Source organism: Rhinolophus sinicus, linkage group LG10, assembly GCF_036562045.2.
Source record: "Rhinolophus sinicus isolate RSC01 linkage group LG10, ASM3656204v1, whole genome shotgun sequence".
NCBI lineage: Eukaryota > Metazoa > Chordata > Mammalia > Chiroptera > Rhinolophidae > Rhinolophus > Rhinolophus sinicus.
In genome coordinates this window covers 32,226,566-32,253,646 of record NC_133759.1, presented here as the reverse complement: position 1 = coordinate 32,253,646, position 27,081 = coordinate 32,226,566, and the positions used below count along the sequence as shown (strand labels likewise).

At 40.4% G+C, this 27,081-nt stretch overlaps 1 protein-coding gene across 1 annotated transcript in view; it reads right to left on the bottom strand.

Annotated features, from left to right (window-relative positions):
• ACP3 (acid phosphatase 3) overlaps positions 1 to 26,722 on the bottom strand; it is a 48,127-nt gene extending 21,405 nt beyond the window's left edge. Inside the window, exons 1-6 of the mRNA XM_019725939.2 lie at positions 26,526 to 26,722; positions 14,466 to 14,561; positions 9,411 to 9,497; positions 8,807 to 8,959; positions 4,473 to 4,571; positions 1,088 to 1,180 (exon numbers count right to left, since the gene is read on the bottom strand). Of these exons, the coding sequence (XP_019581498.2) occupies positions 1,088 to 1,180; positions 4,473 to 4,571; positions 8,807 to 8,959; positions 9,411 to 9,497; positions 14,466 to 14,561; positions 26,526 to 26,705 (708 nt within the window). The 5' untranslated portion in view covers positions 26,706 to 26,722. The remainder of the gene's footprint in view (positions 1 to 1,087; positions 1,181 to 4,472; positions 4,572 to 8,806; positions 8,960 to 9,410; positions 9,498 to 14,465; positions 14,562 to 26,525) is intronic.
• Positions 26,723 to 27,081: the final 359 nt, after the last annotated feature.

The window sequence follows — 27,081 nt, the reverse complement described above, 5'->3', positions numbered from 1 at the left end:
TTGCCCATGGTCGGCACTCGGTAAATATTCGTTACATTGATGACTAAGCTGTAGAACAGGGCAGGTAGAGACCTTGTGCTAATATTTATTACCTGCTATGAAGAGTTAATTAAGATTCCCTCAATTTCAAAGGTGGTGGGGGGGGGAGAGGGAGGGAGAGAGAGAGAGAGAGGTGAAAAAGAATTAGACACCATGACCACATTATGGAATAGTTCAGATCAAACTTCAGTAAGGAAGAAAGAAAAAAATGAAGAGTGAAATCAAAATGTGGGCCCCTGTCTCCATTGAAGAGTCTTTTATAAATAGGCTAACACATCTTTCTTGAAACAGACGCTGATGATAAAGTAAAAATATTGAGAAAGTAGTGTGTGCTTGGGTCAATGGACTCTGACATGGAGGGGGAAAACTGTCATCTGTTATTGAGAATGGACTATGAAAGTAATTGCTGCCTCCCCCCAGACACTCACGATGACCTCAAAATCAGAAGTGGATGTAAGTCATGTGGGTGGTCAGAATTTTGCCGCAGGATTCAGAGAGCTGGTTGGGAAACCAGGATTATAGAATACTCCTTTTGGCCAGCAGGTGGAGCATGGTGAGCGAAACACACAACATCGCCTTGAAAAACTCAGGCGTAATATATCTAACTAGAAAGATTGTTTTGTATCTGGAAGAGATCCTTGCCAGATAAACCACTTTCAGTAGACTTGCTTAAAGTTGGTTTGCTTGTTTTTATATCTAGAAATCAGGTATTTTTTCCCTCCTCTTACTGTATACAACATTGTGTTTTTCATCAAAATCCATGACAGGAGCTCAGCATTCCTGAGTGACTGAAAAATAAGTAAGTGGTAAGGCATAGAAGAAAAGCAATTTTGCTAGCAATTTTCTAAAGGGTGAAAGCATAAGTAATGGAGAGAAGAAGTCAGAATGTTCAAGTTAATATTAAGAAGTCTTGAATTATGTTTCAATGTCAAAGGAAGTATAAGTAATACATCTGCAAAAAAAGCAAAAGAAAATGTATTCATCTATTTCAAAATAGGCATGTCATAAAGTCAGACTGCAAGTTGATTTCAAATACTTTTTCTTTTACCTCACAAAATAAAGGGTCGTAGATGTTACTCCAAATTTCAAAAAGTTCCTTGCCATGGTATCCGGAAAGTTGTGATAATGTTTCTATAAAATCCTGAAACACACAGAGAGGAAAACATTTTTTTCTAAACCAGGGTTTCTCAACTTCAGTATTATTGATATTTTGGGCTGGGTAATTCTTTGTTGTGGGGGGCTGCCCTGTATATTATAGGATGTCTAGCTGTATCCCTGGCCTCTACCCACTAGATGCCAGCATCATCCCGAATCCCTCAGTTGTGACAACCCAAAATGTCTCCAGACATTGCCAAATGTACCCTGTGGGGCAGATTTGCCCCCGTTGAGAACTGCTATTCTTTACAGAAAAGTGTGTAATAGCATTGGCTATGATGATGTCAACCCAACGAATTTTACAAATACTAATTAACCATTTCTCATTATTACATCAAATAGTGTAATAGGTTATACCATATAGCTGGCTTATTGCCACATGCTCCTGCTTTGTTCTGGAATCACATTGAAGTGCACTGCCTCAAAATTATTTTTGGAAGTAAGTTGAGTATAATTCACAAATAAATGAGTGGCCAAGGTGAGAAGGGAAAACATATCTCAGGCTAAAGCACCCCAGGAAAACACAATAGAAACAGGGCTACATATCTGGCTATAAGTGTGAAATCTAGATAGGAGGCAAACATTTCTCTACGTTCTATATTATTCTTGGGTTGTCATGATAAGGAGACCCCCTTTTCAGCTATCTGCCTGATGAAATTGGCAGCAATTCCTGGGAAGCCTTTTGGAAGATATTGTTTGTCTGCTGGATAAATTTTCTAGGAAGATATAATTTCCCAATATTAACCCAAACAGATTTCCATAAAGTAAATAGAAATAATTATTAAAGATCCCGTTTCTCAGAGGGTAAGGGGGGTGGGGGGTGGGGGTTGGGAGATGAGGGTAAGGGAGATCGAATATATGGTGATGGAAGGAGAACTGACTCTGGGTGATGAACACACAATGGGATTTATAGATGATGTAATACAGAATTGTACACCTGAAATCTATGTAATTTTACTAACAATTGTCACCCCAATAAAATTAATAAAAAAAAAAAAAAAAAAAAAAAGATCCCGTTTCTCCCCACCAAAAAAACAAAAAACATTAAAAAAATACAAAAGCTCTAGGGCCAGGTGATTTAATGGAAGACTACTACTGAACTTTCCAAGACTAAATTATTCTAGTACTATTTTAACTGTTCTGCAGCATAGATAAAGAAAGAAAACTTCCAAAAAATTTTATGAACTAATGCAACACTGACACTGACAAAGGCTGCCCAGAAAAGAAAACTGTAGTCCAATGTCACTTTGAATAGCAATGCAAAATATCTAAGTAAAATATTAGCAAACAATTCAATATCATATTAAAAGAAAGAGACTTGATTCTAGAAATGTAAAGATGGTTGAATATTAGTAAATCTATGACTATAACTAATCTTAGTAACTGATCCCAGGAGAAAAATAACTTGATTATATTAAAAATGTTAGAAAGACCTTTCAAAAAATTAAACAACGGAATTGTTAAAAAAACAAACAAACAAACAAACAAAAACAACAAAAAAAAACACTCCCGAACATAGAAAGACAGCTAATTTATTAACTTGATAAAAACATACCTAATTGATCCAAAAGCTAGCATGCTTAAAAGAGACTAAAATCAGGACTGAGACAGGGATCCCCACTACCAATTCTATTATAAAATACAGTCATGGGTTGCTTAAACAATGGGGATCTGTTCTGAGAAATGAGTCTTTAGGTGATTTTGTCATTGTGCAGACATCATAGAATGTACTCACACAAACCTAGATGGTTTAACCTACTACACCTAGGCTATATGGTATAACCTATTGCTCTGTAGGGGAGGAAAAATAATTTTCCCTCTCCCCTTCTGGGTTCTTGACCAAGACATCCCTGTAATAAAAGACAGATTAACAGGAGAAAAAGAAAAACATGTACATCTCCTGTATACATGGGAGACACAGGAAAACTGAGTAACTTGCCATCTCCTTAAATATCATCTTCAGCTGAAGAAAAAGACTTTGGGGGTGGGGAGTGTCAGTTATGGGAGGTCACTAGGGAAAGCACAGTAAACAAGGGTGAGGTTCTTATGCAGATTTAAGTTGTTGCCAGTCTGCATTGACAAATTTCTAGAAATAAGGTTATCGGTTATCTCCCTTTTCCTGGTACAGCATGGAGACACCCTTACAAATGGAGATGTCCCTTATAAATGTAAATATCTTTTGGAAAGGGTAATTTCTACTTGGTTTTCAGAGCTTCTCCCATGTCTGCTGTTTCTTAAAATCAACCAGCCTGAAATAATCTTTATGCCAAATTGACATATTTTGGGATGACAAATTCTGTTCCCTTATAGCTCCTAGGCTACAAACCTATACAAAATATTATTGTATTGAATACTGTAGGTAACAATATGGCATTTTTGTGTTATAAAAGGGGAAACTACTAGAATATATTCATATTTATTTGCACAAGCATAAAGAAACTTCAAGGCCACCTAAGAAGATACTGCCAGCAGTTACCTGTGGGGTGATTGAGAGACTTTCTACTGTATTCCTTTATATACTGGGGGTGCCAAAAAAATGTATACACGTGGTCACTTTGGTTGGTGTTGCTCAAGTAGTAGTTTGCCGTAATCAGAAGTGTCTGGATGCTGATGGTAACCACTTTGAGCACCTCTTGTAATTGCAGAAGTCAGACGTGACTTGTAGTCATCTTTTGTTATCAGTATGTATTGAATATTACAATTTTAATACAGTTTTCCTTTCTTAAAATGTGTATACATTTTTGGCACGCTCTGTATATATGTATATATACATATATAATAATACATATATAATAATACATATATAAATATATATAATTTTTGAACCATTGTGAATGTATTACAAATTCAAAATATTATTTTTAAAAGCACAAAGCATCATATCTACCTTTCTATAGTCTTGAAAAGGGGTAACATAAACTGAAAAATAAAGACTATCCCTTGTATGTGAAGACAATAGTCCCAGCCCCTCAGCCTCAATAGGGCAGATCATTTCAGACTTGCATTTATTCTGATCCAGCCATGCAGTTTCACCTGGTTCCTCTCAGGGACATGAGTATAGGACTTGTAAGGGATGGGCTTCTTTACTGCCCTGTGGTCCCAGCACAGCAATGGGGACCAGGTGGTGATGACTGACCCTCATTAAACATTATAACCCACTGCCATAACCAGCTACCAGCAGACACATTCCTCCCACACTTTTAAGAAACTGCAGCTTCGTCCTCTGTCTTGGCCCCCACACTCTTGCATACCACTAAATGACACTATTTTTTTTTAACCTTATAAGGCTCCAGCCTCTTCTGGAATTCCTCCGATTTCAAAGTCTCACGCTGAAGTTCTTCAAAACGGGAGCAATTCTTGAAAGGCAGGTATAGCAACTGAGAACAATAGAAAAACTTTGTTAGTCAGAAGAACTTTGCTGAAGAAGCAGCCGCCATATTTTAAGCCTCATTAGGTGCAAAGAGACCTTAATAGAAGATTCAAACATGTTTTGAATTAAATGGAAATTCTAAAATTGAGGGAAAAGAGATTAAGTGGTCTGCAGGTCTTAAATAGTAGGATATGTACTCAGAACTGAAAACCTTTGGTTTTTAGTTTCGTGAACTTGCCTAAAACGTACTACGCTATTGATAATCACACTTCCTGGTTTTCTATGTGAAATGATGACCATTACCTTGCTTCTTTACCTACCCCTTTCTAGTATTAGATAAGCAGGAGTACAGAGAAATGAGTTAGAGGTTCTGGGAAGAATCTTAAGAGATCCCTTAACTACTTGACATAATTCTTGCAAATTCACAGACTGTTAAAATAAGGGCACATATGAAAGCCATAGAAAAAACATCTTTAAAAACCTATTATGAGGACGAAGTGATCATGTCAAAAAGAGCTTTAATTCAATGGTCTTTTATAGTTTTAATTATAATCTACAGGTTGATGTCTCCCAAGTTCATTTTGTTGCTTTTACTTTCCCTCTGTGGCTAAGTCCTACACTTCCAGCCCTTGGTGGATATTACTACTTGGATGTTGCTCTTTTTTCCTCAAATTTAATATGTAAAAAAACTGAACTCAACACCTTCATTTTTAACTGTTTCTTCTTTGCAATCTCTCTACTTTTGCCAATAGCGAAATTGATCATCCCGCTTCCTAAACGAATCACTTCTGCTTGTCTAATTTCAAAACGTTTCCAGAACAGACACCTTTTCTTTATCTCCATTGTCCCTTGCCAGTCCTCGCCACTATAAGCTGTTTCACCTACTGTTAACAGCTTCCTGGATGGCCAGTCGGCATCCACCCACGCTGTGTGCCTTCACAATTCATTCTCTGCCGGCAGCTACACTAATCCTTTTTATTTTATTTTCGTAAACATTAGTCTTCTTAAAGTATTGGTCAGATCATGCCCTTCTGTGGTTTCTAGCCTTCATTGGCTTTCCATCTTACTTGGAATAAAACCCAAACTCACAGTCAGCACCTAGTGACTGCTCTGCCCTGCTTTCCTACTAATATTCTTCTTGCTCGCTGCTCACCAGGAGCACATGGGCCTTCGTGCTGTCCGCTGACCACACAGGCTTGAGGTCTCTGTAGACTGTTCCCTGCCTGAGACAGTCCTCTCACTGACTTCCACCTGCCCCAGCCACCTGCCCCAGTCACCAACATATTGCCGTTGTATTTCCTTGAAGGAGCTCATCGCCATCTGAAGTTATCTTATTCATTTACTTCTTTATAATCTATTTCCTATAAGCTATAAACTAAAATATAAACAGCCATGATCTTGTCCACTTTGTTCACTGCTGTGTTGTCAATATTTGGAACAAAGCCTGGCATATTAATAGCTACTGAGAAAACTTTTTTTTTTTAATAAGTTGCTTCCTGTTTGTCATTTCTGATTCTCTGTGTCACTTGTCTACCTCTTTTTCCTTCCCCTAATGCCTTTACCATCTAATTTCAGGCCTTCATTTCCTTATTCCTGAATTGCTTCAACAGTTATTCTCAGAGGCTCGAGTATCTTTTCCTTCCATGCCACTGTCAGACAAATGCCTTAAACACCACTTCTGGTGTGTGTATATACCGAAGAAGGAATACTTTTATATCTACTGCTTTACATATAAATCTCTCTGCATGGCTTTCAAATTTTTCCATAGTTAGAAATAACATTGGTAAAGAAGAAAACACAGAACTATTTATTTAAAGGTATAGGTTTGAATGAATTATTTATCCTTTCTAGACTTTAGTTTTCACATCTTACATATTGAAAAAGTCAGGCTGAAAATAAATAGAGTAATACCTAAACATCTGCCCAGCATTTTGCAGTTTACAAAGTCCTTTCCATTTCTTAATTAACTTGGCTTTCTCAAACCCTTATAAAGAAGTTAAGTCGGAACTGTTGTTTCCATTTTACAGAAAAGGAAACTGAGGTGCAGGGAGGTTACTCAAGGTCAAGTATCTGAAGTGGTAGTTGGCTCTCAGACCTAGATTTTCCAAACTTTAAATCTAGCCCTCCTTCTACATCACACTGCCTTTCAACCTTGAGATCCCTTCTGGCTATTAAAAGTGGATTCCGTAATCTATGCCCAACATAGTTCTTCAGTCTCATTTTCATTCTTTCTAAATGAACTCTGGACACAGACGGGCAAGCACTCTGTATATTGACTCACTGCCATGCTTTCAGGCTGCCTTTCTCTCTTTTCCTACCCCTCTTCCAAGATCTGGTTCAAGTTCTTAAGCTCTCCATGAAGACTTGAATGACTGCCCTTTGGTAGCTCCATGTAAGTCTCATTCTCTGAATTCCTTCAGCATGAACAGTTTGTACTTGAAATCGTTGCTCCCCATTTTGTATTGTGTTCTATACATTTCACACATGCACATTTTTTTTCATCAAATGGATTATAAATTAACAAAGAAAGCTGGCCTCATATTTCTCTACAGCACTTAGCACAGCTCTGAGAATAACTTTGTGTTGATGATTGATTTTGTTAGATGTCCTATTTGATGCTAGAGCGAATGTTTTCATCTTAGTGAGTAGGCCCCCAAAGGTAGTCTTACTTGCTTCTCTCTTCCTCTCCCTCTCTCCCTCATTCTCTCTGTTTTCCTCTTCCTCTTTTAATAATGCTTGTATTCTCTTTGCTATTAAATTTAATTAAATTTAATTTAAATTAATTTAATTACTATCTTTCAGGATTAAGGGTTAAACAGCTACCTTCGTCTACATTGGCTAAATTTGGTGCTGTTGTCCAGTCTTTAAGTAGAAAAGGCTGTGGTAAAAGTGTTTTGTTTTGTTTTTAATTTTTTTTTTGGAAGAAAATATTCACAAATTCCTAAAAACACAGATAATCATAATACTTCACTCCTGATTCTGTGAAGGAAAGAGGCATACATAAATCATCCTGTCTTTTCAGGTAACACCAGAAAAATTGGTTTGAACAGATTTACCTAGAGCGAGATTGACAGGGTCAGGCTGTTGCTACAGTGTTTGGGAAAAATACATAAGTCACCAGATGCAGCAATGAAGTCAGCAACTCTAACGGCACTGGCAGGGCAAAAAGCATAGGACCCTACCCCAGAGGTCACTGGGCAACAGTCCAGGTCGAGTGGTCATGCTAAGCCTCAGCCATAGAGAAATGAGATGGTCAGGCCTATAAGGTGACTGCAGGGGAATTAGGAAGGACTCCTTGTCTCAAACTATTTCCTTCATATAGTCTTAAATTCTACACCTGGGAGATTAGTTAGATTTATTTACTGCTATTTTAAAAATAGCAGTCCCTCTGAAAAGGTTAAAGAGTTCTTGATCAGTCCCACCCAGTGTAAATAAATCTGAGCGTTTCTCTCAAACAGCCTCATTCAGGCAGCTTGGTTTACAGTACTGGTCCCCTCAGACTTGGCTGTCCACTGGAATCATCTAGGGAGATAATTTTAAAAATACTGATGTCTGGGTTCCACCCTTAGGAATTCAGATTTGTTATGGGCATCAGGATTTTTTAAAATTGTCAGGTGGTTCTAATATATAGCTAAGTTTGAGAACCACTAGATTATAGGGAAGGAAATTGCTCTGGAATTTCCTGGTTCTCGTCCCAGCAGTGATGCTTACCACCTGTGTGGCGTGGGGTCCATTTTGTTTAACTTCTTTAAGCACTTATTTCCTTGGCTGTGAAAGGAGAACTATAATATTGTCCATTCAAGTTTGTGATAAGAGGTAAATACGATGCATATAACGTGTTGGGCATCAATTATGTGCTCAAATGTTTCTCTGTTTCTAACCTAGAAATGGGGATTTTCATGGGGGGAGGGGTAATTTGTAGGTAAAGATGATTTAGGTTATTCTGGAGGGAGGAGAATCCTGTGCGAGGCACTAAAAGATCAGGAATCGAAGACAGAACACTGGGAGCAGTGTGTGTGTGTGTGTGTGTGTGTGTGTGTGTGTGTGTGTGTGTGTGTGTGTGTGTGTGTGTGTGTGTGTGTGTGTTGGACTTTCTATGTCCTTTGCAGCTTTATTTAGGGAAGAATGAAGTCTGCACAACCCAAGCAGTGTTCAGATTCCCAAATCCACAAGGACCGAGCAGCCTGCCTTCCTCCTTCCAGGCCCAATAGAATCTCCTGTTGTTTTTTTCAGAATACTGACCCGATCTTCAGAAAGAGGGATTGTGTGCACCGGGATGGGCTGCCAGAGGAGGCTCGGGTTCCAGACACTGGTACCCTCTGGGGGAAATAGGCCTGCAAGGTTTGTCATAGCGCTCATCAAAGTCCGGTCAACATCTGTGCTTCGAACATACACCTAGAGTGGGAAAATCAAAGCAGAATCCAACTGAGAAGAACTGTGGGTTTTCCTGTGGAGCTAATATTTGAGAAAGGGTAGGACACCCACACCAAAATATTAGCTGACATTGTGGTAGCACCATGAACATCAGATCTATTACGGAAGAGACAATGTTATAAGCATGCCGTGGAATATAGCAGCCTGGTATGCCCATAGTTGAATTGCCAAAAGTGACCAATTAAGTGGTGGCTACTTGCCACCAGTTGCCAAGCTAAAGTATTTACCATAGGTGTCCATACAATTTCAAACTTACTCCTGTCTAATTTTTTTTAGAAACAAAATGTTTGTATGAAGAGGACAAGATATCTGATTTGTATAAGTTGCTTGGGAAACAGTCAAAACACTTTCACAAATGCAACATTATGTTAAATTCTTCCAAGGGACACCCACCCTTCGCTCCCCAACTTGCCTGTTGATGTTTATAGGACTCATTCAAGAAGTTTTCATATCTTTTCTTTATATACTGTCCAAGTTCATAATGCTGCTCCATGCCCAGCTGTGGGAAAAAAAATAAAAGCAGAAATTAGTGAAAGTAAGTTCTGTGAATCTTATCTATGCATCTCATCCCTTGTCATTAAATGAATAGAGCGAACAATGGTATGCTTTAATAGTTCCACAACAACAACACATTTTAAACTAAAAACAAGAAAAGAGAGCTGTAATCTTTAGTTAGTCATGACTCCCTGAGAAAACTCTTTCATCTTCATTAGCACTTAACATAGAGCTTTGCACAGTTAATAGTTGATGATCGATTTGGTTTAAGTAAATGGTTCATCTCTTATGTGGTAGAGCATTCAATGGGCATTTTTGTTGGCAGAACATTCAAAGGGTTGGCTGACTACTTGTGTGCCGGGAGGGGTTGGGGGTAGAGTGGGTGGCGGGGAGGGTTGTGGAAGAAATTCAACCATCTGATAAGAGGTTTGGACTGAATGAATCTGAAGATCACTTCCAACCTCTGAGTGCAATGATTTATTATTTGTACAGTTTATTTATGCATTTTAGACTAGAGCCTGTTACTCAAAGCGTGGTCTGTGGATCAGAAGTATTAGCATCACTTGGGAGTATGTTAGAAACCAAGTTCTTGGGCTCCACTATTGACCTGCTGTGGGAACAGAGTCCCAGAGAGCAGTTTCCAAGCTCTCGGCCTCACGTGGAAAGGTGCTGGCTCAGGTAGTAGGTGGCCATCAGCTGTAACTAGTTGGCCATCAGCTGTAACCAGTTAGCCATTGGCCACTGATATAACTGTCGCGGCTGAGCTAGCAAGCACGGAATGCAGTCAGCAAGTGGAGGTTGGTTGATTGGCACAGCAGAGCAGAGCAGAGTAGCACAGCGGACGATGGAAGGTTGCGGATCGTGTGGCTTCTGCTTCCTGTGTCTCCAACCCAGCCTGCCAGCGAGAATATAGTGGTATGAACCCCCTATCTATGGCTTCGTTGGTGTTCCCTTTTGACCTCACCATATCCTGCGTCCTTATGCAGGTAGTGGAACCAGAGACCCCACATGACAGATATTTTCACCTTTCCTTCCAAGTTTGTTATCCTATAGCTGCAAAAACTATCAACCCACAACCAGAGCCCTGGGAACTGGGCCACAGTCCCACTGCACAAGGTATGAGCAGTCCACTTACATTCCTTCATCCGCAGACAAAGGTAAGTGGGGGAGCCCGGAGGCCACAGTAGTGCTTCTCCAGAGGCACGGATTGCAGCTAGCAAGTGAGGTTCATTGGCAGAGAAGCGGACGGCAGGTTGTGGATCGTGTGGCTCCTGCTTCCTGTGTCTCCAACCCAGCCGCCAGGGAGGATATAGTGGTATGACTCCCCTACCTATGGCTCCGTGGGTGTTCCTTTTTGGCCTCACCATATCCTGTGTTCTTGTGCGGGGAGCAGGACTAGAGACACTGCATGACACCTGCTGATCCAGAATCTTGGGGGGTGAGCTCAGGAATCTGTTTTTAACAAGCTCCTTAAGATTCTGATGGCCAGTAATCATTAAGAAGCATTGCAGTACCTCAAGCAAAATTCATTTAGGGGTGCTTGTTGAGGTGCAGATTCCTTAGCATTTCCCCCAGAGATTCCCGCTCATTAGATCCTGCGTGTAGCCCGGAATCTGCATTTTAACAAGTGCCCTGAGTGATTCAGGTCCATGTGGTAGAGCACCATGCTTGGAGAAACAATGCATTGAAGTGTGCCTTTAATCCAGAGCCTCGCCAGAGCTTTGGGAGTCAGAGGGATGTGGTCGCTGTGGCTTCTGCTTGATCTCACTCACTTATTTCCTTGTTACTCCTGGGCGCCTCTATCATTACCACCCCTCTAGCAGAGGGAGGTGATTGGAAAGGAATAATGTGTGCTTTGAGGTTTGTGAGTTTCCTGGATGACCTGGGTAGCTGAATAATCAGGTACTTTGGGTCTAATAGTTGTTCTAACTTACAGCCGACTTTTGAGGAAACAGTCATCTTCTATAGAGCAATGGTTTTCAAACTTTACCATGCACAGAATCCCCTGGAGGACTCATTAAAACAAAGATTCCCAGGCTTCCACCCCAGAACTTGTGGCTCAATGGATGGAGTCAAAGAATCTATAGTTCTGTCAAGTTCCCAGGTGATGGTGATGTTGCTCATCCAGGGACAACACTTTGAGAACCACTAACTTAGCCATCACTTGTCATTATGTAGATTGGAAGTACCTGGCCATAGGCTCGAGGACCTTGCTACTTCAAGAGTGGCCATGTACCAGCACCTCTGGCATCACCTGGGAATATGTTCGAAATGTCCCATGTCAGACCTGCTGAATTAGAATCTGCATTTTAATAAGACCCCAAATGATTCATTCACATTAAAAGCATGAGAAACACTGCTCCAAGAGAATCTGACGGCTCGTCAGGGGACTCTCAGAAGGAGTACATATCCCAGAATCTGGAAGAATCTTTTCATCTTATGGAAAAGCACAGCAGGGGAACTGGAGTCTACACAGAACCATAGCTATTAAGAAGCAGCCCTGAATTCTTTTAACACTTCTCATATTCAGGAAGTCAGAAGCTGGGTAGGCTATGGTGAGAAGAGCCCTGACCTCAGAGCCGGAAGGTGCTGGCCTCAAGCAGCCTCTCTGAGGTTTCTCCTCCCTGAAACATTGTAGTTGAGTTAGTGCAGCAATTCTCAGCCTTGGATGCACACTGGAGTCAACAGATCAACTGAGAAGCTTCTAAAAATCCCAATGTCCAGGCCACACTCTTACTCCTACAGAAGATCCTCCCAGGCAGACATTGACGCTTTCTAAAGCTCTTCAAATAATTCCAATGTTTGGCCAAAATAAAGGCCCACTGGTTTTGGAGATAGCCACTTCTAGACACTGACATTTTCTTAATATATTGAAACAGTGCTTTGGTCAGGACAGGAGCAATGCACCTGGCCATGTGGCTCCACGCAGAAGAGACATTCACTTTTCCAAGTGAAGGGTGTGGCCAACTGGAGCAGACACTACATTTGTCGTTGTTTCCCAGTGCACTTTCTCCTTAGGTGCTCTGTCGGAAGTAGAGCTCCCTGTGTTTAGTTGACCACTTATAAGGAGGGCTCAATCCCAGTCGATCCAGTTGACAAGAAATGAAATCTGGTATCAGCACTTTCAGAGGATTCATAGTTTCCCAACCCTGCAGATGCAGCTTATTGATTACAAGATTTTCTACTTTCTCAGGTGGAGCCTGAGAAACTCAGGGGCTGGCTTGTGAGTATCTCTTGGTTCTCTTCAGCATCTCTAAACTTCTGTATTCTTCTGTTGTCCATGCACATCTCTTATGCTTTAATAAAGCCAACGTGGTAAAAAAAGATCAAAGCAGGCAATTCTATATACTTTTCCTATAGTTCCTCATCACTAAGGGTGACTTGGTGTAGGGACAGAGTCCCAGAGAGCAGTTTCTAGGCTCTCGGCCTCACGTGGAAAGGTGCGGGCTTTGTTATTGGATGGCCATCAGCTGTGATCAGATGGCCGTCCGCTGTGGCTGGGTGGCCATCAGCTGTTGCCGGTTAGCCATTGGCCACTGATATACCTGCCGTGGCTGTGTTGCGGGGTTGGTTGGTTGACAGAGAAGTGGACGATGGATTGTGGAACGTGTGGCTCCTGCTTCCTATATCTCCAACCCAGCCGCCAGTGAGAATATAGTGGTATAAACCTACTATCCATGGATCTGTTGCTGTTCCTTTTTGGCCTCACCATATTCTGTGTCCACCCACTGGGAGCGGGAGCTGAGACCCTGCACTATACATGACGCAGCGAACAGGGTACGGTGCCAGCCAAAGCTCTCCGAAGGGCAGTGGAGCAATTTGTGCTTATGAAAACTCAGTTTTGGGAAGCCTGTGAGTAGTAGCGCCGGGAGGGAGCAGGAAACACGATCTGCCTGGGAGAAACGTGACCCCTGGGTGAATTGGTGGTCCTCTCGATTCTCCAGATGGCATGCCACCCTGTTGGCTATAGCAGGCATCGCCTGCTTTTTGGTGGTCCACTGCTGCCATGTGCTCCTGGGGTTGTGGACATCTTACACTGGGGCCATCACCCACTCGGATGCCTGGCGCGGTGAGCAAGAGCCTGGCCAGGTAGGAATGGTGTCTGACTTTGGGCAGGAGGACAGGTGGCCCCCACACTGTGTGTAGTACCCGGTAGCCACTGTTCTCAGGAGTTGCACCCCCGTGGAGGGATGGGAAGATGTGGACGATTCTCCAACCAGCACAGCTGGAGAAAGCGAAGATCATTGTGGCCGCGTGGGCTGGGAAGTGCTTATTGAGGCAGCCCGGATGTGTGAATTGTGATCCCAGGAGGAAACGCTGGCTGAATCCTTGGTGGAAGATGCGGGTGAGGTCAAGGTCATCCCTTACCCCAGGTTGGGAAGAACTTGGAGCCCTCACCCTGCGGTGAGGGCACACGTTGTGAGAGGCCAATGCACAGCCCTGGCAAATGACTGTGGACCATGGGGAACTGCCTTCCATCTCTGATTTGATCGACTGCTTGACTGTTTGGGAATGTACTACCATGTAGAGGAACTGGTGGATGCTGGTTTCCTGTGTCTCTCCTGGCTGCCAGAGAGACTGTGGTACAGAAAGACCCTTTGTTAGGGTACAGGCAGATGTGTACTTCCTGTGTCTTGCCCGGCCGCCAGTGAGAATATAGCGGTGTGAACCACCCATCCATGGCTCCATTGGTGTTCCTTTTTGGCCTCACCATATCTTGTGTTCTTGTGTATGAGCAGGAGCTGAGACCCCGCATGACACTTGGACATGACCAGAAATTATCTAGGCTAACCATGAGTGCCTCTCTTTCTATAATCAACACACATTTCACACTTCTTAGATCCTGGGTAATCATGCAAAATAGTTTCCCAGATCTGAGTAACTGGTTATATGGTTTCAATAGATTGCAAACCACACAATTTTAGTTTCCTTTGAGACTCATCACCAACCTTTAGCTGGAAATCCAACTGACCTGAGTGAGTTGGCCAAATCCTTGTGGCCACGAGGATTCCTTAAAGGGGTCATTAGGAAAGGTTTCAATAGGGCTTCGGTCTCCATGCCTGAACACCTGGAAATAGATGGAGACAGTAATGTTATACATTTCACGCAGGTTTTTTGCCTCTGTTCGTCATAATAGATATCCTTTTAAACCACTGGTCCTCAGCCTTGGCTGCTCATAGAATTACTTGGGAAATTAAAATAAATTCTGCAGATGGATCCATTCCTAGTGATTTTGTTTTTATTTAATTTGGGATGCAGCCAGGGCATCAGGATTTTTAAAAACCTCCCAGGTACATCTCAGGTTAAGCTCACTAACACGTTCCCTGTGTTTCAGGTAATGCAAGTAAGAGGAGGATTAGCCATTAGGAGGCAGGAGATCCACACATGGAGACTGGTTTGTACATCAGATAGGGCAAGAAGGAACACAAAACTTAGTAAGATCACTTTATTACAGACAAACTCTGATAAGAATTGTTCCTCCCTTAATTGTGGTTACGTAATTATGGTTTTAAAATTTTTTCATACAGTAAAAAGTGCTATAAAATGCAACATAGAATTTGCGACCATTCTGAGTCAATGATTTGTCAGTTTTTAGGAGGTTAGGGGTAAAGGATTTGTGGTGGGGGGATTAGAAAAGCGAATTCTAAATACTTTAAGGAATACTTCTGGATTTGTGTACATGCTGTTTTGACTGCCCATTTTACTCTTTGGGGAGAGTAGCCTGGACTTTGGAAACCTTGGTATTTGATTATAATATGCTTTCTGATTATAATATGCTTTTAATCAGAGGCACAAAGCTATTTTATAAGTAAAAGATAGGGAAAGAAAAACACTCAAGAAGTACAAGATGAAGTCTACCCTGATGTCAGCAAACATATTTCATTGCATTATGAATGAATATTAAACATGCATATTTAATTGCATTATCTGAGATTTCCTGTACTTTCCACTTAACACTACTGGCTAAGCTGCTCCATTGAAAAGAAAGCCAGGAAGCAGCTCTTTCCAAATGCTGTGAAAACAGTTGAGTAGACACTGAATAAGGCACAGTCTCAAACTTTAGTCATCTTTGAGATGGGATCCCAGGACTATGAGACAGGCTTCTAAGACTTGGGTTGTGACTCTGGTTTCTGAAGAAAACCGATCTTTTGGCCCCTGAAACTGGCAAGAAACTAAAATCTTAGTGGAACAGGCTAGAGCAAACAGAGGGCTAAAGGTGCAGTGGGTCTTAAGAAATAATTTTGGCTAGGTAAGGAATTACTGTCACGAATGGTCCCCTCGTGGTGGGAAGAAAGGCTCTCTATTCTCTGATGAGCACCTACTGTTGCTAGTCACTCAGGGTGACTTGGTCGTGCTCAGAGATTATTGAGGCTAACCACAATCGAAACACACTTCAGACTTTTAGACCCTGAAATAGTATGTGCTAAATACTTTCCCAGATCTGAGTAACTAAAGTTGTTATATGGTTTCGATAGATTAAAAACCCCATATTGTTTAGTTCCCGGGGTTTTTCCACCTCAGAGCTATTGACATTGGTTTGGATAATTCCTTAGGGTGGGCTTTCCTGTGCATTGCAGGATGTTTAGCAGCATCCCTGGCCTTTGCTCACTAGATGCCAGTAGCATTCCTTCATTTTGACAACTAGAAAGTTCTCCAGACGTTGCCAAATGTCCCCTGGGGGCAAAATCACCTCCAACTGGGAGCCACTGATTTAGTCAAAAAGAAGTCAGATGAGAGACGCTGTAGTAAAATAATTTGTAATGTTTTCTACCAGCCTATAACTACAACAATAATTCCTCAACATGTTTTGAACTCTTGCTTTGTTCTAGAAACAGTGCTCAGTGCTTTTTATACATTATAACCCTCATCACTTCTACAAAGCCGTTATTATCTTCATTTCACAAATGAGGAAAGTGGCCTTAGTTAAGTGACCTGCCCAAGGTCACACAGCGTGTAAATGGTAGAGCAGAGGTCCCAACCAGGATGTGTGTCTCCAATGTCAGCATTCTTTACCTCGTGTAAGAGGCTCATTTCTCAGTGGTCAAACACACCACTCAGCATCCCATCAGCTAAATGTGCATGATCAGGGATCTGGGGCTTCTTTCCAAACTCTACTCTTTTCCTCTAAGATTGGAAGCTGTGTGTCTGTGTAAGGGTGTTGCATCAGAAAGAAACAAAACCTTGAGGTAAGAAACCATGTCAAACATTATTTAAAAAATAAAACAGGTTATACAACTAAATGACAGAGTGGCCTGGGAAGAAAAGCAAGTGTGGAATCCTTAGAGGAGTGTTTTAAAGAGCAGAGTACTGGAATATAATCACGTGACTTGAGTAAACTTCCTTACTCCATTCTTATAGGTCAGAAATAATTGTACTCCGCTACACTTCAGTAAGTTTTGAGGGTTTCTGAGGCAGTGACTCAAACATGCTGTGAACTCTTTGGAGGAGGTGTCCCACAGAAACACTTAATAAACCATCCCCCACCTCTGGTGCTGGAAATCAGTGTGTGTGTGTGTGTGTGTGTGTGTGTGTGTGTGTGTGAGTGTGTATGCACGCAGGCAGGTGGCATTCCTGTGTTTCTAGTTTCGCCAATTCAGCTGGAGCCCTTGGACTCTGCCTAGGTGCTCTTTAAAGTTTGTGGTAAGGCAACCTTCTTAAGTGCTGCTCTGCCAAATTTATAACCTCTGTTCTCAGTCCAGCAATCATACGCATAAAATCCTTTAGAAACTTAAAAACATACCGTTAGCAGTAGGACTATTTGCAGTACTAGTGGTAATTCCAATAGGAAGACATCTAAGATAATAACAACACATCATGTTTGTGCAGCCCTTCATGGTCTTATACAATCCTTTCCCATGCTACCTATTTTAATTCTTACGACCCTCCTGTGAGGATAGGTTTTACTATTGCTGCACTGAACAAATGAGGAAACTGAGGCTCAAACAGATTGACGAAGCTGTCCAGACCTCCTAATTCCTCTGATTACCAACTCATTATTTTCCCCCCACCACATTCACTTCTCCATTTTAAATAACACATAACTTTTTAAAAAAAGAATCATGGTTTGCCATAGGGAATATAGTAAATAATATCGTAATAACTATGTATGGTGTCAGGTGGGTAGGCTTATGGGGTGTTCACTTTGTAAATTATATAAATGTCTAACCATTATGATATACACCTGAAACTAATATAAAATAACGTTGAATGTCAACTGTAATTGAAAAAAAGTGTAAGTGTAAAAAAAAAAAAGGAACAGTTGAGACATTAAAAAACAAACAAACAAAAAAGAACCACAGTTTGCTACCCCCATGAATGATCCCCCTCCATCAGTCTGCCAGCCAGATTTGGCAAATTGAATAGGATATGGAGACCCTGAGGAGTACACTGGAGGACACCACGTCCAGCCCCTCTCTCTGCAGCAGTCAAGTGTTTTTTAAAAAAATGTCAATCAGAATGTCACTTGATTGCTTAGAACCCCCTCATGTACCCTCATTTTGTTAATATTTACTTTGCAGAAAATTGCAAAGACATATAAAAATAGAGATTTTTATAATGAGCCCCTCTCTATGAGTCCATCACTTGCTCCAACAATTATCAACTTGTGTGGCCAGTCTTGTTTCATTTATACTCTTTCACGCTCAGACATAATATCATTTCCTATTGCTTTTTGTATAAAATCTAAGTCCTTACAATGGCTCACAAGATCCTACCTGATTTGGCCCTGGCCATCACTAGGTTCTCACCCTACGTTCTTGTTAAACATACTTACCCTCCTGCTGGTCCATAAAATATACTCAATTTGTTCTAGCCTTAGGGCCTCGATGTCCTGTCTGTTTGGAATACTGTACTTCTTTTCCTGGCACACACACACTTGGTCACTAAATTCAGGTCTGTCTCTCTCATCACATGGTTTTATTTTTATCCCTGATATTTTCTTATTTTTTTATTGTGTGTGTGTATCTGGCTTCTGTCCGCATAAACACCTCAAAAGCAGAATCCTTGCTATCACGAGCACAGCTACATCCCGAAACAGTGCTGGCACACAGTAAATACACACACACACACACACACACACACACACACACACACGGTGCTTGTTTTAATAAATGAATGAATCTTGTATTGGGTCCAGTTCCTCCAAGTATATGATGACTTTCTTTCCAATCTTCTCATTTCAGAATGGGTGTTGATTTTCATCATTACTTATCATCAAAGTACACTGTGTATGCTCCATTTTTTAAACTTTATTTCCTTTCTTTCATTCTCTTATCTTTCCCTTTGATACCCTCCGTATGTGCCTTTGCTTCTAGAAGAGTGAGTCTGCCCTGGACCAGACTGGAGTCTAATAAACCATTAACTTGTCCTTTCAAGTTTGGAATTCAAGACACATCACAAAACTTTGGGATGATTCTGGAAGCCTTTAAAGGGACCTTGGCTCTTGGCATTAAATCCCTCTCTCTATTTTATTAGGGTGCACTCCAAGTTGTGAAATATTGATGACAAACCATGACATGAATAAAAGCCTTTTGTTTTCTTCTCTTAACTGAGAAATAAGTCCAGTGGTAAAAAGAATGAAAAAGCAAAAGAATTTGGGCAGAAATGAATGAGCCAAGTATGAGGTGTGATCAACAAATATGGTGAATGCTGCTCCCAAGTGCCGTCCTATGGAAAGGCAGGAATCTTCAATACGGAAAGCAGTGCATGGAACATTAGTAACAGTGTGTGACAAGTTTCAACTTGTTCAGTGCAGTCAGTCAGGTGTGAGCTACAATTGAGAGAAGGTGTGTTTCAAAGTGTGTCGTAAATCATCCTCCATCATGACAATGCTCTGTGTCACACATCGCTTCTGGTATATGGCACTTTCTGTCAAATAAATACAGTGTGTTCTCATCCATCTTATTCATCAGATCTGGCACGGTGCAACTCTTGGCTCTTCCCCAAAGTCAAAATGACCATGAAAGTTAAATGTTTTCAATTGATTCAGGACATCAAGGCAGCCATGACAGCACAACTAAGAACACTCACATAAGAGGACTTCCAGAACTTCTTCAGAAAGTGGCAAGAATGATGGGATAAGTGCGTTTGAAGCGAGGGGGCGTATTTTGAGGGGGATTAATGGCAATGTGTTTTTTACTGTAATAATTTTTAGAAACATTCACCACATTTTTTTTTCAGTCACACCTCATGTATACATAGCCCACTTCAGAGGTAAGAAGGAAGGCAGACTGGCTGTGAAAAGAGTCAGGGTGGGGATACATTCTGTATTCCATGAGGAAAGCAGAAAAGCAGGCCACTCTAAAGAGACTCTTATCCAGGGCCCAGAAGGTACAGAGGCCTGCAGGAGAGGGGAGTGAAAGCGGATGTTACGTTGTGTGGAAGCTGTGTAATATCTCAGAAAAGCTTTGGTTTTTGAGTTGGTTACAGTTGGGTTCAAACCTCTACTTTGTCAACACCTAAATTGGGATAATGATTTATCTTGAACTTCTACACGCCTTGATTTCCTTCTTTGTAAAATGAGAAAATCATTGTTTCCCATGCAGGAGGATCATGAGAGTGAAATGTGTAGAGGGTGCCAAAAAAAGTATACACACTTTAAGAAAGGAAAAAAAACGCGTTAAAATTACACTGATGGTAACAACTTTAAGCCCCTTTTGTAAATGCAGAAGTCAAACATGACTTGTATTCATCTGTAGTTATTGGTCTATATTGAGTACTACAATGTTAAGTTTTTTTCCTTTCTTAAAATGTGTGTACATTTTTTTGGCGCCCTCTGTATATACCAAGTTATCATCATAGAAATGAACACGCAAGAAGAACTCAGTCTATGAGATTTGTTGTTATATTTGTTACCATTACTTTTGTTGTTGTTATATTATTCAGGCATTTAACTTAGCTACCCCCCTATGCTTCCTTTCCTGCTGGCATTGGCTTGCAGCATACGGGGTAAATGAGCACTATTGTTGAGCAAAGGGAAACATAGCCCTTTCCTTCAAGAAATATTTCTATTAACATCCAATGATCTCTCCCCACTTTTATTTCACTGACTGAGAGGACTACTTCATTTATTCCTTTAAGTTTAGGAGACTTTGAAAGCTTCAAGCACCTGTACTGGCAACCTGGCTGATGGAAGGGTCTTGATTCAATTATAATTTCCCTGATCAGTGCACCACCCTGAAAATGTGCTGAACATGTTGGCATGAAAAGCAGGAAGAAGCTTGTGTAAGCAAAATGGACTTGGCCCAGCACCAACACTCAGGGCACGGTGCTCTGCCCGGCGAATGCCTTTGGAGAACACGCAGGTCCTCACACACAGCTTTGCTGCTCCTTGTGCTGTGATTAGGGAGCCATAGAGCCAAGGACAAACACTGGAGGGTTGCTAGTGAGCGGAGGCAGGAACCCGGTGTTGTTTTCCAATAGAGAGTTTTATCTGGCACATCTTTTCTAAGACAACCCACAAGTTGTAGATGTGCCACCCGACAGTTGCATCTTGAGTCCCTAGTACCCAGTACACCACAGAGAAGTTCCAGCTCCTTTTCCATTATTCTTATGCATTGCCAAGATAATATTATACACCTTCCCGGATCATTTTGGGGATTCAAAATACAAATGTAAAGAGCCTGGCGTCTAGTGAATGCTCACAATTTGGTGGCTGTAACTGAAATTCTTTTTTTTTTAACTTTTATTTATTTAAGTGTGTTTTTCCAGGACCCATCAGCTCCAAGTCAAGTAGTTATTTCAATCTAGTTGTGGAGGGCGCAGCTCACAGTGGCCCATGTGGGGGTTGAACCAGCCAAACTGTTGTTAAGAGCACTGCATTCTAACCAACTGAGCTAACTGGCCACACCTGAAATTCTTTAACAGAAGTGAAAAAAAAAAAAAAAAAAAAGGTTTCCAGGCCTTGAGATGCTTCTGCCTATGTTCACAGGTATTGTTCAAACATGAACAGTGAAGATGAAGGCAAATACAAGGGCAGTCAGTAGTCTATTCCAGCCAAAAGTTATTAAGGAAAGGACCAATAAATCAATGAATCAGGAAGTCAAACCACGGTTCAAATGAATAAATTCTGTTTAACTCTTGAGTAATAATTTAAATGTATATTTTTTTTGAATTTTTATTGGGCCAGGGGCCCCAAACTAATAAAACTTATCAAACTTTTGAGAATGAAAGGAATAAATAGAAAAAAATCCCTGGTATTTTAATTAGCTGGTTATGTGAACATTACAAAAACACACATGGGATAACTGTGGGAAAAAATATGTACATACATATATTCATATATATAATAATTACAGTGTTTGGAGCATTTACTTATAAGTACTTCTATATATTAACTCAATTAAGCCTCACAACAACTCTATGAAGCACTATTATCCCCATTTTACTGATGATGAAACTGAGGCACAGATAGGATTAGTTACTCATCCAAAGTCACACAGCTAGTAAAGGATTGAGCTGGCATCCAAACCCAGGTAGTCTGCACTCTTAACCACTGTGCTATAGTTTATTGTATAGTACAGAATATTATAAATTTCTCTGGTGTTTATAGCTCATATTCCTATTTAAGAATTTCAAAAGTTTAATGCCTTTTATGTACCATATCTCCATGGTATCATCATCTTTCCAGCAACGAAAATTAGAGAACTCAGGATCACTTTGTTTTTTCTTTCTCCCTTAATACTCACATTCAATCCACAGGGATTCTGCCTTCACAAATTTTTAAAGAAATTCATCTTTTATTTTCTAATTCTACTGCTTTCTGATCTAACTCAAGTCTTCACTGTGCTTTCCCTGAACTGTGGTAGTATATCCCTTCTCTGTTCTCCCTTCCAGCTCTTTCCCTCCTCAAGCCATACTTCCGGTGTGGATATACTGGGATCACCCCCATGGGAAAATAAGTCAGAATTCATAGGTGGGGAAGAGTTGAGTACACACAGTTAAACAGTTTATCTAAGGTTCTAGTATAGATAACTATCTAATACCTTATGTTTTCCTTGCTCCCTTAAAGTTATGCGTCTGCTTAACTATTCAGTGTGTTTATTATTATAAATTTGGAAATAATAAAATGCATATTTTATTACATTTAGAAGCTCAAAAATAATACACGATTATCTAGAATCTTGAGGTTCTATGTACTTATGCTAACTACAAAAAGTCAGTAACTAAAAGACAAATACTGTACGTATATGAGGTATATAGTACAGGCAGAGTCAGAAAGTAGAATGCTCATTTCCAGGGACTGAAGGGAGGGAGGAATGGAGAGTTGCTGTTTAATGGATGTGGAGTTTCAGTTTTGCAAGATGAAAAGAGTTCTGGAGCTGGATGGTTTAATGGTAGCACGCCAGTGTGAACATACTGAATGCCACCGAACTGTACACTTAAAATGGTTAAGATGGACAACTTCATGTTCTCTGTACTTTACCACGATTTCTAAAAAAGAATTAAGGATCATCTAGAGGTTACCCCAAAAAGTTGGAAAGCTTCTACTTTGGACTGATGCCTTTGAGCAGCACCTTACATTTGTATCATGGTTCCCATGGATATCATGCCATTTGACCTGAAGGACAACTCTGTGAAGTAGGAAGCACAGTTATGATCATTATCCCCCCCTTTAAATGTGGGGAACTTGAAACTCATCTGAGTTAAGTGACCTGTCCGTGGTAAATGATGCTTGGACTTGAATGAATGAAATTAATGGTTTCCTAGGTATGGCTTTCAACTTTTCTTCTAGCATATAGCATTAGAAAATCGATTACACTATTAGACCGCCTGCCTGAGGAGTAAAACTTGCCAATTTTCTACTTTCTAGGAGTGAGGCAGAACCCTGAAGATGTGCTGTCCCTGGAAAAGAATGATGGCCAGCTATGTAGCTTTATTTGGATTTGCCTGACCCCAACAAGGAAGTTACCCATCCCAGTGGAAATGATGTGCTTAAGATTTGGAGGCTATTTTCATCAAGGACATTCTATGACTTAGGTTAGAATTTTGCAAGGCTAACCGTGAAGAATGAAGAGAACTTATACTTGGTGACTCATTATCCCTTTCTTTGTAAAACCTGGGTGGAATGAGAAGAAATTTTTCTCTCTACCTGAGAGGACCTGGTGTTTTCCCTCACTTAGGGGAGAGAGAATGGCATTTCAAATGGCATTTCCCTACTTATGGATGGAATAATGATATACTGGATTACTTTTAAAAAGCCCCGTAGGAGTGTGTGGGCATATGTATGAAACAGGTTGGCCATGGGTGATAATTATTGAAGCTACTTGATGGCTACATTGGGATTCACCATATTTATTATTCTTTCTCTATAAATTTAAAAACAGCAATTCTCTAAGGGTTTTCTACAGAATACTTTGTAAAAAAAAAAAAAAAGAGGTGGATTCTGTAGTCAAAAATTTAGGAAACACAATTTACTTGAAAGCCACAGCACATACTAGAATATTAAAGACTCTCAAGTGTCTTGCATTTATTAGACCTTTAAACACAGTTTAACCCACATTCTATTTCTCAATTTGATCTAGTTATTGAAACCCATTTTTTTTTAAACCAAGCAACGCCTGTTAATAACTCGTCAAACTAGCGTTCCAACGGGATGCACTTTTGTGAGCCTGTTTTAAAAGGTCATGTGATGACTCTTCATTAGAAAGAACAAACACCAAGGACATTTTCCTCCTCTTTTTGCCAAGAACAGCTTTTGAGAACTTGGGAAGATTTATTATTATTATTATATTATTATTTTGGATCACAGAGGAAATGCAAGGAAACCACTTGCTGATTAAGAGTCGAGCCAACACACCAAATCTCCATGGGGAGATCTCAGTTCTGTGTGCTGGGTTATATCCACACAACAGGAACAGAATGTGCCTAAGTGATTAAGGACATGGCCTCTGGGATCATACAGCTTGTGTTCAAATCTCAGCAGTGTGACCGTGGGTAAGTTGCTTAACCTCTTTGGGCCTCAATTTCTTTATCTATAAAATAGGGATAATAAGATTTTCACAAAAACCTTACAGAGTGGTTGCCAGATTTACTAAGCAAAAATACAGGATGCCCAAATATTGCATGGAACATTATACTAAAATAATTTTTGCTGTTTATCTGAAATTCAAATTTAACTGGGCATCCTATGTTTTCCTGGCAACCCTACTTTATAGGGTTGCTGGGAGGACTATGTGACATAACCCATATTGAACTCTCAGAAAGTGCCTGGCACTTAGTAAGCACTCAGTTAACTATTGGTTATTGTTATTAATATACCACTTCAATCAAAGACACCTTTCTTTTATTCTGGTTCTCCTAATAATTTTCTAAACATTTCTGTGGGTATATAATTGAACCATTTATAGTTAGATATTCTCTATAAGCAATAAAAAGAAGAAAGTGATATCTTCTGGCTCAAGTCCTTGGATAGAAGTGTTTTGTAAGGGCCAAGAAAGGTGTATTAAATTGCCCTGTGTCTACTATTAGTGGAAGGAAGCCATGGTAGGAAAAATGGTTAACACTTGCCTTGTGTGATAACCGCTAATATTTTTTGAGCTCTAAGAGAGCTACTTTTGTAAGGTTTTTCTTAGGGAAGAATTAACTTGGATTCTCAAAACAGCTGTTAAAAGAGTGGAGAGGAAGATAGGAAACCCTCAAGAGTTTGGTAGCCAAGGGAAGTTAGCCTGGGCTGTAGTAAAACATGAAGGAAAGACATTACCAAATGCAGCTAACTGAGAGTTCACTGCCATATCTGAAAGAGGATTACTACTCAACCAGCTTGTCACGGGTTTACAGAGGTAGCAGTGCAATTTCCGCACAGTCCCTATACTTGCTTAACGTACATGTTGCAAGGAGCCCATGAACAGAACTAAAAGTCTAACTCACATGGATTTCCCTAGACGTATAACTAAAAGTCTAGCTTCCCAAGGAAGGTCCACAATTTTACACAGCTTTTTCAGCAAAAGTGAAATCATTTATAAATAAATTGATGATACATTTCTCTTTCATTGTTGACTCATGACCTAGTAAAGATTAGGACTAAGAATCATGATTTGCATAAGCACATGGTTATGAAATGTTTCTATAGAAGGGAATGGAATTCTGAATGCCGTAAGCTGAGAAAATAGGAGCATGTTTAATTATTAAGTAAAAGGTAACCTCCCTTCAAGTTATAAAAATAAAATTTGAATATACGTACAGAAAGAAAATCTACATATTTATCAGCATACGTTCACAATGAAATAAAAAATGTCAGGCAGAGAAAGAGATTGAGAGCTTGTGAAAGATGAGGAGAAGGTCAGAGGCAGAGAAAGACAGTGAAACAGGAAAAGAAAACAAAAGATACAAAGAAAATCAAAGACACAGAAACCAAGAGATATGGAGGGATCAATTCTAAAACTCATATATAAAGTGGAAAATCCGCTTTTAGTTTGCATAGTTTGTTTCTATTTTTAAAACAGTATATTTTCTTTCTTTGACATCATGCATTAGGCACCCTCCCTTATTTTCATAATTTGTCACACATATGGGTGGGGAAAGACATGATTTTAATGGTCAACAAAATCTATATATCAGGAAGTCATCCTAGAGTTCTTGAATTTAGTTTCACTTTTATGCTTCAAACACTGTTTACAAACACATTTTTCAATTTCCTGATAAACAAAAGGTCTACTTAATTCAGAAAATGACTGTGTTTTTTTTTTTGGTTTGCAAACAAATAATCATTAAACTGAATGAAACTCGTTTAGTTCCCAGTGCTAAACAGCGCCAGCTGAGGCTTCTCCTGGCCTCGGGTGGCTGTCAAAAGGAATCTACATTGAAGGCAGTTGTAAAATAAGTGGACAAATAAATAACACGGGCAAGGGCAAAAATAACCAAACCAAACACTTTTTTGTCAGGACACGTTATGAGGAACTTGCGAAACTTGATTATTTGCTTTCTGCGTTTGGTCTCCCAGAGACAACACGAGGGTAAAATGAAACCAGCACTTGGTTTTCAGACCCTGCTCGTAACAATTTTAAGGGAAAAGCAATGAGAAAAGTCTACTCACCAATGTCACGAACTTCAGCTCCTTAGCTGCCACACCTCGGTCTAGCCAGAAGGAAAGCAGGAGCAAGAAGCTAAGGTGAAGGCTTGCTGTCCTGGCCACCAGGAGAGGGACAGCTCTCATGCTGGGACAAGCTGTTTCAGACAGGAGTTTAGGCGGTGCTGCTTCCCGTGCAGAAGTCATTGGAGGGGAAGCTATTTAATCAAGGATTAAAAGAGGAGGAGGAGCTGGGAGGAGCCAGACCTGTAAATAATGAAATCTCCAGGTAGCTTGGGGCGGGGTTTGGCTTGTGTCTGGTTAGATCGTTTTTTTTGGGCAGAGTGTGAGAGATCGGTGTTCTGGGTCTAAGTTAGAACACTGAGGCCCCGAGAGGGCAAATCTGTTTTTCAAGGTCACAGAGCATCTTTAGTAAACATTTCTTTTTAAATTCACCTTTACTTTTACCTTTTCTTTAGATGGGGTTGTAATACAGTGTTTGTTTTGTGGTTGTCACCTCGGAAGAGGATCTGCCCTGACTTTGGAAACCTTCGGCCAGTACCTAATCTTTTGGGAATCCAGA